Source organism: Ursus americanus, chromosome 15 (genome assembly GCF_024610735.1).
Source record: "Ursus americanus isolate L20-20 chromosome 15, mUrsAme1.1.p, whole genome shotgun sequence".
NCBI classification, from domain to species: Eukaryota; Metazoa; Chordata; class Mammalia; order Carnivora; family Ursidae; genus Ursus; species Ursus americanus.
Genome location: NC_142141.1, coordinates 25,823,657 through 25,839,582, shown reverse-complemented (window position 1 = coordinate 25,839,582; position 15,926 = coordinate 25,823,657). Strand labels below are relative to the sequence as shown.

The 15,926-nt window shown below is 42.4% G+C and overlaps 1 protein-coding gene across 2 annotated transcripts in view; it reads right to left on the bottom strand.

Moving 5' to 3' along the window:
• Positions 1-15,926, bottom strand: part of HTR4 (5-hydroxytryptamine receptor 4) — a 163,972-nt gene that overhangs the window by 41,859 nt on the left and 106,187 nt on the right. For both annotated transcript variants that reach the window (XM_087867888.1, XM_087867887.1), the window contains exons 5-7: positions 13,174-13,327; positions 12,248-12,289; positions 8,981-9,549 (exon numbers count right to left, since the gene is read on the bottom strand). In XM_087867888.1, coding sequence (XP_087724014.1) covers positions 8,981-9,549; positions 12,248-12,289; positions 13,174-13,327 — 765 coding nt within the window. The remainder of the gene's footprint in view (positions 1-8,980; positions 9,550-12,247; positions 12,290-13,173; positions 13,328-15,926) is intronic.

Genomic DNA, 15,926 nt, shown 5'->3' with positions numbered 1-15,926 from the left:
ACTGGGAAGGACGGGGGACAGGCCAGCTTCATGTTTGTGTGACCAGCGCAGCCAGACAGAAACCCAGATCTTGGTTTAATGCTCTGCTGGGCGCCATCTTGAAATTCTTAAGAAGTTTATCTTTGAACCTGTGATGTCTGAAGGGACAATGGAACATGGCCTGGTGATAGGTGGGCACCAGTGGACACAGGCTACGTGTGCGTATGTGTGTACGCCATAGCTCCTTGCTGCCTCAAAACATTCATGATAGATTCACCATGCAAAGAGTTTAGTAAGACTCCAAGCAAGTACAAGGTGAAGACATTATATACAGAAAGCGTTTTCCTTTTTTCCATGGTTTCTCTGTCAGCAACTCTACAACGTGTTTACCACTGAGTCTTACTGAATTCCCACAGATCGTGGGTCAGCCAGAATCCTGCACTCATGCTTCTTATCAACACATCTATGACTGAATGAACTGGGAATGCAGACAGCCCTGAGAAGCCACGGTTTCTATTTGACCAGAACTTGTCCATTGCAGGAGGAAGGCAGTGCTGTGCTAAGAAGGAGAAACCAACAAAAAAACCCGATCACGTCTTTCCTCACTCCTGTTGCTCCCCTGTATTAGCCAACCACTTCGGCTGAAAATATCAACACAGAAAGAAAGGATAAGATACGGCCAACCATGGCTCTTTTCCCTTTCAGTGCTTCCTTACCGATCAGGAAGCTGAAGGAGGCAGAGCGTTAGTAGAATGTGTGTGTTATCAAGAGGTGAAGTAAAAACAAATTGCCTTAGTCTTGTGCACTGTCTGATAAACACAAAATACATACACAAGCTTGAATCGCAAAATACGATCTGCGTGATTTGTCTCACTTTGGTGATTCCATATAAACAAAATGCTCTCGTATTTGCATTGAAAACTGGCATTGCACAATATACAGATGAATAGTAAATTTTTGCTAATAATTTAAAATTATACTCTATTTTTCTCCTGGAGGACAGGTGAATAGCAAAAAAAATACACCACAACAAGGTGAGAGAAAAACTGCAGATGAAAGAAAAAGCTTTACATTTTAATACTTTCCATGGAAGTTTTTACCTGCCCTTTGCCCAAGGGGCCCTGCATTTGCATTCTGTGTGGGGCCTGCAAATTCTGTAGCCAGCCCTGGAGGAGGCTGGGGGAGATAAGGCAAGGTCATCCTCACCCACCCCTGATTCACCCAGATTAAGTATCGCATTGGCTCAATACAATGAGGTAAATGTTGAATCCATTTGTAACCTCCGAAGTTCAAGGCAAAGGCCACAAAATAGCTTTTAAATGTCAAACAACTTTCCAACATTAGCAGAAACCTCTAAGCATCCAAAGTAAAATCAAACCTAAATTATTGTCTCATCCATGGGTAATCTTCCAACCCACAGTGTGAAAATCTCTGTTTAAAAGGGTAATTCTGGTGTGTTGATATCGAAAATCAGCAAGTGATGTCACCGTTAAAAAAAAAACAATGATTCTGGCTATGGAATTAATAAATATTTGTTTAAAGTGGTCAAAACTTATTTGAGTATACACATTCCAGGTGAGTGGCAGAGTCTGCTAAGAGCGTCCATCCATTCGACCACTAAGTACATGGATTGAGCCATGTGCTCTACCCTGGGGGAACCTCTGGGAATAAAATAGACGTGTTCCCTGCCCTCATGTATGGACAGTCTGGCTGAGGAGACAGATAATAAACAAAAAATAAACACAGTGATAAATTCTGATAACTCTTATTTATAAAGGAAACAACAAAGAGCAATAGCCTAGAAAATTTTTTTTCTCCTACTGTTTTTAGTGGAACCCTCATTCTCTTTGCCTCTTTCTCACTTTCAATTTCTCTCTATCCCCGTATTTTCCACCTCGATTAATTCCATATTTAAACCTGAGCATCCTAATCTTGTACATGGAAGTGTCAAAGACTTCTACAGTACATCCATTAGAATTGGCTTATTTATTATTGAGCTTTGGTTGGTAAGAGGAAGTCTGAGGAAAAGCATATACCGCCTCATTCCAGAGAGAAGGCTCTAGATGTTTTGTCCAATAGAACTTTTTACAGTAACGAAAATTTTCTACTTATAATATATGGCTACTGAATCCTTGGAATGTGGTTAAAGGCTACCCTATGGGATAGCACAGCTCTGGAGATCCCCAAGTCAACAAAAAAAAACCTGTTTATCGGTGGGGGGATTGAGGTTGGGTAATGGAGGATAGTAACCAAGAGCCAAGTTAGACAGACAAGAAGTTCTTTGGGAAGTTCTTGCAGAAGTTCTCAGCCTTCTGAGGAACTGAGTGAGTGTCCTAGGTTTGGGCAAGGTCTAAACTTGGAGAGCCACGGGAGATATCTAAGCCTGGCCTGAGAGCAGAGAAATCCATCCCCAAAGCTAAACTCTGCGTGCCATCTCTGCATTGCTAAGCATGCAATCTTAGCTATTTACCTAACTTATAAATAGTCTATTCTCATAACATAATTATCTCTCCCCTGAGGATGGAGCTTTGCAGTTAGCAAAGCAATTTCACCTCCATTACCTCGTTTGATTTCCACAATGAGGTAGTGAGACAGGCAGGGCAGGGATTATTTACCCAAGAAGCCCAAACCTGGAATCCTCAGTGGATTTCATGTAGAGAAAAATCTCTGTTCTAAGGTTTCTGTCAGTGCCACAAATCCTTGCTCTACTTTGGATCATCGGGGCTAATCTTCATAAAGACAGTTAACAGAAGAGAGGCGAGATCAGGGAAAGGCGACAGAAGCACTCCTGTACTCCTTGTCAAGTCTCACAATGCACCAGGCACTTTACTAGGCTCTGAAGACCTAGCAGAGATCGGCACTGGCAAGATCCTTGACATTTATCCAAGGAAAATGGACAAAGAACTCCAGAATCAAACCCCCAATGAACTCCAAATCACATCAGCATGGCTTATTCGAATCTCCTGTCACACTATGTGGTCACAGACTATGTGGTCACACTTCACCTCCCAAGTGGCCAGAGTCACTTGGCTTGAAGAATGGCTGAGCTGAGGCAACTTCCAAAGGAATTTTACTAGTTAAATCACATACAATTATTACCCTTTAAGAGACTCTAAAAGGACCCAAGAATTATAATATGTGTCATCACCTGGAAGCACTATCAATGCCAGCACACAATGACCCTTCCGATCCACTGGAGTCCGAGTCAGCAGTTCTCAAAGTTTAGCACACGTAAGAATCTTCTTGGCAAAAATTTCATTTTCCCTACCTTGCTCCAATTCCAGGAATGGGGTCCAGGAATCTGTGTTTTTACTAAGCTCCAGGTGATTTTAATGAGAGTGGTCTACTGACCATAGTTTGAAGGAAAAATGATAAAAAAAAAATAATGAAGGTTACAAATTAGGGGAGAGGATCATGTTCTCCCAACCTTTAACAGTATTGCATGGACAGTAATGGAAGAATGAAGAAAAGCCTCAGAAGGGACACAGAACTAGGGCCAGCGGGCAGAAGTCTTAGAGATGAAGCTTTCAACTCAATAGAAGGAAGACCTTCTGAACTCTAGAGTCACCCAACCATTGAGCAGGCTCATCAAGTAGTACGATCCTCTCCTTGCAGGAATTCGAGCAGAGACTGAATGACCCTCGTCAGTGACGATGGAACCGGTGGTTAGGTAGCAGTCCCTCCAGCTCCCATTAAACCTTGTGCACAGCCCCGGTGATGTCATTATTTACTTAGGTGTCTCTTTCTTCAGTTAGGCTGTGAGCTCTGGGAGACTCCGGCTCTCATTTGTCTATCTACCACCTCATACACAGTGCCCGGCACATTAGGGGCTTAGTAAACAGTTACAGTGAATCAAACCTTAGAACCTAACGACTCAACTTCCAGAACCGGCAAACCTGGACTTCTGATGAGTTTCCGATAACGTCCAAAGAAAATTTTGGATTTTTTTTAGTATTCTCTTCTGCTGTCCACAGTGACGCCTTGGCAATATCTCTGATTTCTCCTTCAGTGAAATTTTAAAAGTTCCCTTCAATGTATGTCGTATATTTTCATCTTGTACTTTTTTAGTAACTTTAGCTACTGCGTCTGTGGATGATGGTATTTTTCCTAATCCACATTCTAATTGGTGATTTCTAATGTGTAGGAGTCACTGAATGTTGGACTATTTGGACATCCTTGTTGGAATGTCTTAGTTTTCATGGTTTATAGAGGATTTTCCTGGTAAAAAATCATATTGCTTATAAATAGTTTCAGTTTTGCTCTTTTTTCTCATTTTTGTATTTCACATTTCTCCTTTCTGTCATTTGGATTTTGTATGCAATGTTGAACAGCAGAGGTGACAAGGCAACCTTGTCTTGTCCTGGACTAGAGTGGGAATGTACCAATGTCTTCTCACTAGGTTATTTCTTCCCTTCTCTGCCATTATCTCTGATAGGAGTTTCCTAGAGTAGGAAAGGTGACTCCTATAAGACTAAGAGAGAGACTGGTGGATGGGGAAAACAGCTACAGAGCCAGGTTAAAGATGTGACAAGAAGAGAGAGCTGGCTCCAAATCTGCTAAGAATCAGTTCACACCCATGATGAACCGCCTAGAATCCATTGCCCACATGCTGGCATTATATGCCTCCTTCTAACATATGTGGGCATACAAATTAAAACTGCCCAAGAAACATATATGACAATAATTCATGTTTGGAAACTATTTTTAAAAGGCTATGTAACCTACATACCTTAACAAACTACTTCATCAGCCAACCATGGTATGTTCACTTCTATTTTCATCATGAGCTGTATATTCCAAAGAAGATGTTAATCTCACAGAAAACCAAACACTACTGCAGACGTCTCTGCTACATTCTACATTAGTTTGTTCAATTTGAGTGGTCAAAGTCCATTAAGACTGTCTGACAAAAACATATTTTATTTCATTGGCTGCCCATATGTTTGTTCAATAATGAGATGTTGCAAATAAATCTTTAAAAAAAGGAGGGTGGAGGTGCCTACGTGGCTCAATTAAGTGGCCAACTCTTGGTTTTGGTTGAGGTCATGATCTCAGGGTCCTGGGATCCAGCCCCTCATGGGGCTCTAAGCTCAGAGGGGAATCTGCTTGTGGATTCTCTCTCTTCCTCTGCCTCTGCCCCTCCCCCGGCTCATGCACGCTCTCTCTCTCTCAAATAAATACATAAATCTAAATAAATAAATAAAAAAAATAAAATGTTGCGTAAGTCAAAAGACTATAAGAATAGGACCAAGATTGGAAGGCCTACTATTCCAAACCACTGAGGCACACTATCCTATTTTTAGTTCAACACGGAAAAGTAAAATTCTATTCTCCCAAAAAGACTTTAAAAGAAAAAGGCCCTACAGTTTCACTGTGTTGTCATTACCTGGCTCTGACCAGTGTGGTTCTTGGGTTGCAGACTAAGTCCTCTATATATTATAGATTTTCAGGGAAGACTTTTTTTTTTTTTAAAGGCAAGATAATTATCAATTTTGAGTGTTTAATCTTTCATTAACCTGAAGACAATCATGAAGGCTTTGTGTGACCTCGGGTCAGTTCTATACCCTCTTTAAAACCCTCGGTTTTCTCATTGTTAAAATCATGATAATTACAATAGCAACCTATTTGGTTGTTGTAAACATTCAATGCAACAGTGCATTCAAAGTTCTTAAATACAGTAACTGGCACATTTTCCTGGAATTATGTTGGGCTTCATAATCTTTATTATTAATAACATAGAATGACATAAATTTGTCAATGAGTGCTTTGCATGAGGAAAATGAAGTTGCACTTACCAAATTCCAAATTTTATTTTATTCTATTTTATTTTATTTTTTAAAATAATCTCTACCCTCAACATGAGGCTCAAACTCATGATCTCAAGATCGAGAATTGCATACTCTACTGACTGAGCCGGCCAGGTGCCCCTCAAATTCCAAATTTTAAACATGCAGCAGAATGTTCAGGCATCATCCTATACTTCCGTGATTTACATTTTGTCCCTGTGGTTGAAATTCACATTTATTTAGCTTGAACTCCATATTTTCAATATCAGCTGATTGGTTCTTCTTTTTTAAAGCTCTAAGTCTGCAGTTTAATATGGTGGTTCTCCCTGAGAGTGACAAAGTGTCCAGATTTAGTAACAGGGTAGACGACAGTTCCATTTATGGAGATACAGGAGACTCTGGAAGCTTGGAGTAGTGGGTGGGTGGGGTATATAAGAGAATTCTGTTTAAGGTACATTAAATGTGAGATTCCTGAGAGGCACCTATATAAGGCTGTCAAGAAAGCAGATTGGATTTTGTGGTCTGGAGTTTAGAGGACAGCTATGATCTAGAGCTATTAATTAAAGAGAGATTGATGGCACAAAAGCTGTGGGTGGTCAAATCGCATTAAGTGAGAATGCCATTTGAGAAGAGTATGAAGAACCAAGCCCTGAAGAACTCCAACATTTAGAGGCCAGAGAGAGTAGGAAGAACCCATATGATTTCACTCCTATACGGATTTCAAGAAACAAAACAAATGAGCAAAGGGAAAAAAAGAGAGAGAGGAACCACGAAACAGACTCTTAACTCCAGAGAACAAACTGCTGGTTACCAGAATGGAGGTGGGGAGGAGATGGGTGAAATAGGGGATGGGGACTAAGGAGTGCACTTATGATGATGAAAAAAAATAATAATAAAATAAAATAAATAAAATGAATAAAGGGAGAGAAATCTATGAACGTGTATGGTTTTATGAATGTTTGTAGATGCATTTAAAAAAATCAGACTAGTTCTAATTGTCTCTGAGGTGAAGGGTAGGATCAACAGGATAAAAGCTGATTTTACTTTTGATTGCTTGGGTTTTATATATCTTGCCTGCTTACAAGATTTTTAAGAAAAACATAAATTGTTCTTAAGTGGTGCTCGTACCATTGATCTAGGGAATTAATTGTTTGCTTTATTAATTTATTCATCAAGAGTTCAAGTTCCTGTTGTACATCAGGCAACCTACTGGGCATCTGGGATGGAGCCGTGAACGAAAGAGGCAGGATTCCTGTCCTTGCAAAGCTTACACTGTAGTGGATGCAGGCTCCAAACAGTCTTCTCTGTGTTGGCTCCCCGACTCTTACCAGATTCCTCACCTCCCCCAGGAAAGTATCTCAGACCAACTTCCTGCACTTTTCATTACCCCATGCAGAACTAGGAACACTAGAGTACGGAGAGTTCACCCGCAAGCCTCCTCGGAACTACCACCTCTGTTTGTCACCCACTGCAGGCTTCCAAATGCAGCAGGGACAAAACACGGTGTCAGTAAAATAGGTCTTTTGGGCTGCCCTTGAAACCCCCAAACACCTTCTGTGACTGTTTCTATGGGAAAAAGGCCCCTCCAGTTCTAACCAACTGACTTAGCAAAGGCACCGCTAGAGCAGACTCTGTAAGCAGGTGACAGCCTGGACTCAGGCAACTGCGAACTCAAACAGCGTCTAGGCCCCCACACAGAAGTTCCTGAGCACACACTTTACGGCTGGGTTCTTCCTATGACCCTCGCTTAAGGCGCAATAATCAGGAGTAGTCTTGGCGGCCCTTCCACCAGCGGGGCACTCAACCCCAGACGAGGCTTTAACTACAAGTCTGCCCACACTAGTGGCAGTAAATTGAATTCAGGCTTCCGAGCAGCCTCTGAGGCAAAGGGTTTATATTTCACGGCAAACCCTATTTTCTCTTCTTCATTTCTTACATGTGCAAATGAAAATTCCCCAATTTTCAGCTGCCAGGACAGCTGAATACTGTCATCACAAAAATTAAATGCTTGTGTCAAAGAAGGAACTGCTTTTTAGAAATTCTTGTGCATCTCGAGGCAAAGAAAAAAGTGCTGCTGACAATTTATCTTTGCTACAGGATGAATGTACTTATTTAACACATGGTTTTCATGGCTGAGAATGACTCTAGCCCAGGGGAGCCAGAAAATTCTCAGAGTTTAGAGCGAGGCATCGTGACTGCTCACTGAACATTCAGCTCCAAGTTACTCTCCCCTCCATCAACCCAGGTGACCTTGGGTACACCACTTGACCTTCCACGCGCTTTCACATTCCACTTCTTTCCATATGCTGTTCTATTTGCTAGAATGGCTTCCTGACCTCTCCTCCAAGTCTCAAATTCTTAAAAAATGCTGTCCTCTGAAGCCTTTCCTGATTTTCTCAAGCCAAATCAGCTTCTTTCCTCCTCAAATTCCCTTCCTCGGTTATCTATGCCTCCATTATACCATTTATCACGTGATATTACTGTTGCACATTTAACCTATTTATTTCATTTATCATGTTATTTTGTGGCCATCTTAGGGTATCAGGCTATATGTTATTACTACTGCTCCAACTAATCATATTAATAACATTGTTAGGAATATTATGAGTGCTTACTATGTGTCAGGCCCTAAAAGAATACATTATCTCTAGCTGTCACAAAAGCCTTATGAGATGGACATTATTACTTTTTTTTTTCACAGTTGAGTAAAATAAACCAAGACAGATTATACAAATGGCTGGTAGTGGCACTAAGAGTCAAAATAAAGTCTATTTTACCTTAAAGCCCATGCTTTTAACCGCACTGCAAAACATGACCTATAAATGATAGTAGATAATATTTACTAAGTGCTTACTAGGTGTTGGGATCTGTACTACACGCATTAGCTAATTTGATCTTCACATAAACCCTGTGATGTAGATTCCGCGATTGGGATCTCAGGTTTTTTTAAAAATGAAATTGAAGTTCAGAGTGGTTAAATGACTTGCTCAAGGTCACAGAAATGTGGAGGCTGGATCTGAATATAGGCCAGTCTCCCCCAGAGCCTGAGTCCTTATCCGCTATTCTACTTCATGACCAGAGAGTAGAATGTTCTTTAATCTTCGTAAACACTGCACAGTTTTTCAAGAACAACCCCTCTGGAAACAAAAAACTGGAGAGGTACCCATTCTGAGTCACGCAAATACAGAAAATCTCCCAAGCCCCTAAGCACTCACCTTAGCACATGTGTGGATCCATTAATGGTTGTGGTTGAACAGGGGACAGTCTGGCCCAGGATGGAGGGTCTTCGGTAGCGCTCATCATCACAGCAGAGGATGATGAGGAAGGCACGTCTAAAAGACTTATTCAAGAAGGCGTAGAGAAAGGGGTTCAACCCAGAGTTGATGTAGCCAAGCCAGAGGAAAGCCGTCCACACCTGCCCAGGAACGGTGTAGTCTATGAATGGATCCACGATATTGGTGACAAAGAATGGAGCCCAGCAGAGGCAGAAGCAACCCATGATGATGCACAGGGTCTTGGCTGCTTTGGTCTCTGTCCTCATGCGATGAGTGCTGTGCTGGTCGGCGGGCTGGGGCCTGCCTTCTGAGGGGGCTCCTGCCCGTTGTAACATCTGGATTTGGTGGGCATGCTCCTTCGCTGTGACATAGATGCGGTAATAGGCCAGCACCATGAGGAGAAACGGGATGTAGAAGGCCACCACGGAGCAGGTGATGGCGTAGGGCTTGTTGACCATGAAGATACAGTAGGTAGAGTTAGAGTTCTGGTTGAACTTCCTTTTTTCTATCTGAGAGTTGGAGGGAGAGAAGAAATGAGGAAAGAAGGGAGAATGGGAAGGGAAAAGTGAAGAGAAAGAAGGAGACAAAGGAGGAAAATTGTGAGAAAAGAAAAAGGATGAAAAAGCAAAAGAGGAATTGGAAGGGAGAGAGAAAAGGAGGGGAACAGGGAAGGGCAGGGAAGGAACAGGGAAACACAAGAGGAAAGAGAGGAAGAAAGAGAGAAGAAGTTTTACCAGCCAAGTTCTCTTTTCCTAATAAGCCTATAGCACATAGACCCGCAAAGGTAGAAAGGAATATGATTGCGTCCCGGAGCGCAGAGGGACTGTCTCTGCACAAGGGGCTGAAGGCCCCAGGAAAGAGGAGAAATAAGATAGGGACAAAATCATCCTTCAATCTCCCTACCCAACCAAGAGTGGAGTTAGCGTCTCCTCCCTTCCCCGTCTGCCTGCACGCAATAGATCTGGTAGTAGAAGTCTTTAAACTGTGGCCTGTTTCCTTCAAGACTGTTCTTATGTCTCAGCAATTCCTATATAAAATTTAGAATTAGCTTATTAATTTCCATACAGATCTTTGGGGATTTTGATTGGAGATAGAGCAGAATGATTGAGGAAAACGGACTTCTTTGCCACAGTAAGCCTTCCATTTCACAAACATGGTCATTCTTTCCTTTACTTAATCTCTTAAAATGTATTTCAATAATATTTTACAATTTTTTTCTGTAAATGTCTTGCACATCTTTTTTCAGATGTATTCCTAAGTATTTGATTTGTCATCCTATTGCAAATGATGCCACCTTAAAGTCCTTAATCCGAATTGTTGCTGGTATGTAGAATCCGGTGAAAATTTTTTGCATGGCAATGTATCCAGCAACTTTATCAAATTTGTTATTATTATGTCATCTCTAAATTCTTATGAATTTTCTTCATAAGTACCCATATGATCTGCACACAATAAAAATTTCACTTCCGCTTTTCCAATCTTAGTCCCATTTTTCTTGCATTATTGAACTTGTTAAGACGTCCAGTATAATCCTGAATAGAAGAGGTAATAGTGGACACCATTTCACATTCTCAGTTTTAGGAGGGGAGTTTCAATGTTTTAACTATTAAGTATGATAGTTGCTGGAAGTTTTTTATGGAAGCTTTCTTCTTTTTTTAGTTTGATGAGAATTTTTTAAAATCATGAATAGATACCGAATTTTGTTAATGAATTTTTGGCGGGAAAAAGATGATCCTGAGGGTTTTCCCTCTCTTTTATTAATATGGTGAATTACAGTGACTGTGCTACATTCCTGGAACAAACCTCACTAGCGTTAGAGACTCTGATGCACTGGTTCTCTTTTAAGGATTGAAAGACTTTTCTCCCTACTATAAACTCTGTCTGCTGACAGCTCTGAGTTATCAGCCTTGTCTAGGAATAGCCCTTGGCTGAAGAGAGCTGTGTAATCCAATGACACCTCCCTGTCTGAGGTCAGCCTGCAACCAGTGTGAACATACACATGAACAAATGTATGAATAACATCTATGATACACACATACGTTATTTTATTTGTGTTATTTAGTGTCTTGTCTCATAGCGTATCATAAGATTATAATATACCTTCCTATCGAATTGACCTTTTTCTCATAATGAAATATTTCTCTTTACCTCAAACAGGGTGACTTGCCTTCAGTGTATTTTATCACTGATAATAGTACAGCTACACCAGCTTTCTTCTGATTAGTGTTTGCCTACTATATTTTCCATTATTTTATATCAACCTTACTGTCACCTTACATTTCATGGGCCTCTCTCACAAGCAGTATGTATTATGTATTGATTGGTTGATGAAAATATTGTGACCAGAACCTGCAGGGACCTAACCCTGTATTTCCCCTAGGAGCAAAGATTCAGTATTTGCTAATTCAGCGCTTGTGGCAACTTCCTAGAACCTACTTGCAGCGAATGGTGAGAATCAACTGCATTTGTATTGTGGATACATGGGTTGTGCTAGCTTCTCTCTAGGCCAGTGCAATGTGCAGATGAGTGGAAAGATACGCAATGCAATCACAGCATCATGGAGCAAATACTAGGCAAATACTAGGCTCTCTGTTCACAGAGAGCACATGCCCCATTCCCTAGCTGCACGAAGTAAATTGGGGATGCTGCTATCTCACTCTCAAAATGGACAGCAATTCTCTAAATCATTTCCCCTAGAAACTCTATATCCGAAGGTAAGAGTGTTGCACTCTTTTTAAAAGTTCTGATGCACAAAAGCTTATGCTTCCAAATGTCTTCTCCACTAGGGAGTAAGTTTAGCACAGAGATTAAGAGCATAGTCTCTGGAGTGCCTAGCTATAGTCCCTGCCAATCGGACTTCAGCTAATAACCGCTCTGATGCTCCGTTTCCCGAGGGCAATGATAGGATCTACCTCATGGCATTGTTGTGAGGCCTGAGTAAGGTTCACAGAAATGATGACTGATTGAACATGGACTCAGCGAACAGTAAGTGTTCAACATTGGTTGGCCATAATTACTACTCTACAGGTCATCGGAAACTTGAATTTCATTTCCCTTGAGAATGGTGAAACTGGAAGTTTGAAAGAAGAAGGATAGGATTCAAGAAAATATCCATACAGTCTCCCTGGTATGAATCCCCTTTTACTTCTCCACTCCTTGTCCCCAGCATTTCTTTCAGAAGCCCAAGGAACTCTTGTTCTGACATACCACATGCAAATCCTGGCCCAGCCTTGGCTTGGATATCCTTTCCTGGACAAAGAACAAGGCAAGATTAGGGGCTGGGAATGTGCTGGAAAGAAGAACAGGTAGCTGCTACTCTCGTCTCGTTGGGCTGGAGCCTGCTCTCGCTCGCTCCTCTCCAGTTCCCTTCCTACCTCAACACGGTCCCCACTGCAGAGTGACTGCCTGCAAACTTCCTTAGGGGATATATATCGCTACCAGTGAACCCCCACAGGAACTTCGGATCTTCATTGCAAGTTTGGCACTATCCACATAGTGTGTCAGAGCTGGAAGACTCTTGAAGATCATCTGGACAGGGGTTGGCAAACGCCTGGCATGCATGCCACGTGCTGCTCTCCTACACCCCTGCAGGACACACTCCTCCACTGAAGACCAATGCCCCTTCTCATTGTAGTCCTTCAGGGTCAGGGACAGAACTGGGCTCAGGGTCCAGTTCTCTTGACTCCTGGCCCAGGGTTCTCTTCATTCCCTGGACGCCTCCACCCATGTGACGTGTTTTCTGCTGGTCACTGGAAGCCACGAAGTGGGATGAAGGCCTCTTGGGGCACCTCACATACCTCAGGCTCTACAGTCTGAACGCTAAGCTTTGAGTATCTGTTCTGCTATTTACTGGGCATGTTGCTTCACCTTTTTGAGCCTGACTTTTCTCATCTGGATGAGATGAGAGAAGGATGTTGTCAGGATTCTATGTAAAGTCTGAGCATACTTTCAGGCATACAGCAAACATTCCAAAAGGTTAGCTTGTATTTTTTTGTTGTTACTGTTGTCGCTCAGACCACTATCAGAATCTTTCTTAGAATAGCCACCCAACCTGATAGTGTTTGTTTATTTAGAATCCCAAGCACATAAAGTTCATCAGAGAGTAAACCAGCAGGGTCTGCACAGGTACTCACCAAATCAATTATGCCAATATTATTCCAGCCTTGCATTATAGGGAGAAAAGAGATAAACATAGGGATGACCCAGCAGCCTCCCAGCATTAATGCGATGCGCAGAGGGGTCATCTTGTTCCTATAGACCAGAGGCTGGCAGCAGATGGCATAATACCTGGAGAGAGAAGAGAAGACGTGGGTGCCACAGGGAAGGAGGAATGAGAGGGAGAAGGAGGGAAGAATGATTGAGGAGAAAGAAGAGGGGAGAAGGAGCAGAGAGGAGAAGGAGTGTAAGAAGAGGAAATACTGGGAAGGAGGAAAATCGGAGGAGGAAGTAAAGAATAAAAATAAGGAAGAAAAGAGAAAATAAGGGGGGGAAGGCAGTGAGAGTGGGTAGTAGAGGAAGGAAAGATGACACCAGAAAAGGACAGAGGAAAGAAACAAGCAATTACATAATGGGATGGGATATTGGCCCATGAGTTCTGTGGACATAAATATCAACCTTAGATCACATCTGAGAGTCACCGCTGGAGTTGGCCCCACATCCCTCTTCCTCTCCCTGTCTCTGAGAAGCTTGATACACACCTGAGGGTTTGCTGTCTCAGGCATGGTTCCAACACTTACCTTCATGCCTGGGCACTTTGGAAGCTTCTGTCCAGCCCTCTGGACCACAGCATCCAGGCATCCATGGCCTCCTTCGATAATAAAGTGAAGTCTCCCAGGCTCGGCCCTACATCTGAGCTCTGAGAACTGGATCTCAGATTTGCCCACATCCTCTTGATCACCTGGCTATCCTGAGGTGAAATCCTAAGTCAGTGTTCCAGAGATCCCATTCTTCTCCCCCCTGCATCAAACTCACCTGAGGAGGTCCATTTAAAATGCAGATTCCAAGGATCTCCTGAATCAGACTCTGTTGGGGAGGGAGTTTGCCATCTGACAAGTGGAAGTCATTGCTGCTGTTTGCTAAATATGTCAGCTCCCCCTTCTGGGCCTCCTTATGGTTGGATGGGGCCAAGTGATTGGTCTGGCCAAGGAGTTGTGAACAGAGTTGACATGCACTACTTCTGGACTGGCCATTTAATTGTTTCTCTGATGCCAAGAATGTAAAATTTCAAATATTCCCTGCTCCATCAGGTCCTACCTACTGGTAGAGACCACCTCGCCCTCCTTTTATTAGGGTCTGCTCTCCCTCATGGGACTCACTGCTTACCAGTGTTTGAGTCCATGTTCTGTCAGTGTACTAGCTTCCTTCTTTCCTCCAGAGAGAGAGGCAACCTGCTCCACTCAGTGATCTGGTCTCTAACTCCCAGACTGCTCCTTGCACATTAGCCAAGTCTTGGAGATCAGCACCTTCAGGCCCAGGCAGGTCAGAGAATTTGACAAGAGGCAAAATACTCCAGTGGGTCTATCAGCTATTTGTCTTTGGAAGTGTCAAAGAGTAAGTGCAAACAGAAAGCCTGGGAGATAAGTCTATTCTTTAAGATTTTGTACCATTTAATGATGAGACACCCCCTTATATTCCTCATTTTGTGCAATTCACTTTAATTTTTCCCACCTCTTCTTTTCTTTTCTTAATTCAAAGCATAACTAACATAACAATGGGTATATTCTTTGAAGAGGTGGTGGTAGGACGAGTTGGGAGAGAGGGTGGAATAAGGAGGGCCCCCTCGGTGTTGGAACATGAGAAGTGGGTGCCTCAGGAGCTGAGAGGGGAGAATTATACTTTTCCCTCCAAGGCGTTCAGGGAGCAGCTGACCATACCACGCCAGGAAGCTTCCTGTGGCCAGCAACACAGCGGGTGGCTGACCTGGATCAGAGTACAAGGAACAACAGACCAAAGAATGGGAGAAAGGCTCACTTGGGAGCTCACTCTATCTATAAAACTGACATGGTAGCAAAATATAAGTAAAGATAATGCAGTAAAAGAATCATGTTTAGCTGGAATTCCCTCCATGATTTTGACTTATAAGAAAGGCAAATCATATCAGACTGACAAATTTTTCTGAATGGCTGTATTAAAAATCATCAGAGATTTATTGCGAATATAGAATTAATCATGAATTTGGAGTATATGAAAGTATTTTTTCCCCAAATTGTCCTCCCTTCCTCCTTTCCTGCTGGAGGGTCTAGATTAGACATTTGGTGTTATCCATTTAGCATCTTTTTCCTTTCCTTTGGTAATAGCATCCCAAAGCCCTTGGGAATTGTCTCTTCTCTGTTGCTTTCGTGTTGTTTGGAGAGATGGTGACCCAATCAGACCTTCTCCTGGGACTCTGAATGCCATGTGGAGTGATGCAAAGATGGGGAAGTGAGTGGAGGTCCCTTGATACAGCAGCCTCCTAGTGGGGCTGGGAGTAGGTCCTGCTCCTTGGATCACTGGGCAACCATGCTCTTGCCTTTTTAGGTCTTCTTGTGTTAGCTCTTCCTTCAATTAAGTAAGTCACCACGTATCTTTCCAATAAATTCCTTTTTTGCTTAAGCTAGTGTCACAGATTGAGTTGTGTCCTCTCTCCCTTTCCTAACAGATATGTTGAAGTCCTAACCCTCAGTCCCTTGGAATATGACCTTATTTGGATATAGAGTCTTCACAGAGGTAATAAAATAAAAATAAGGCTGTTAGTGTGGGCCTTGATCCAATATGGCTGATGTCCTCAGAAAAAGGGAAATTTGGACATAGATTCAGAAATGCTCAGAGACTGAGGTTTGGAATGATGCTTCTGCAGGCCAAGGAACACCAAAGACTGCCAGCAAACCACCAGCAAACACCAAAGACT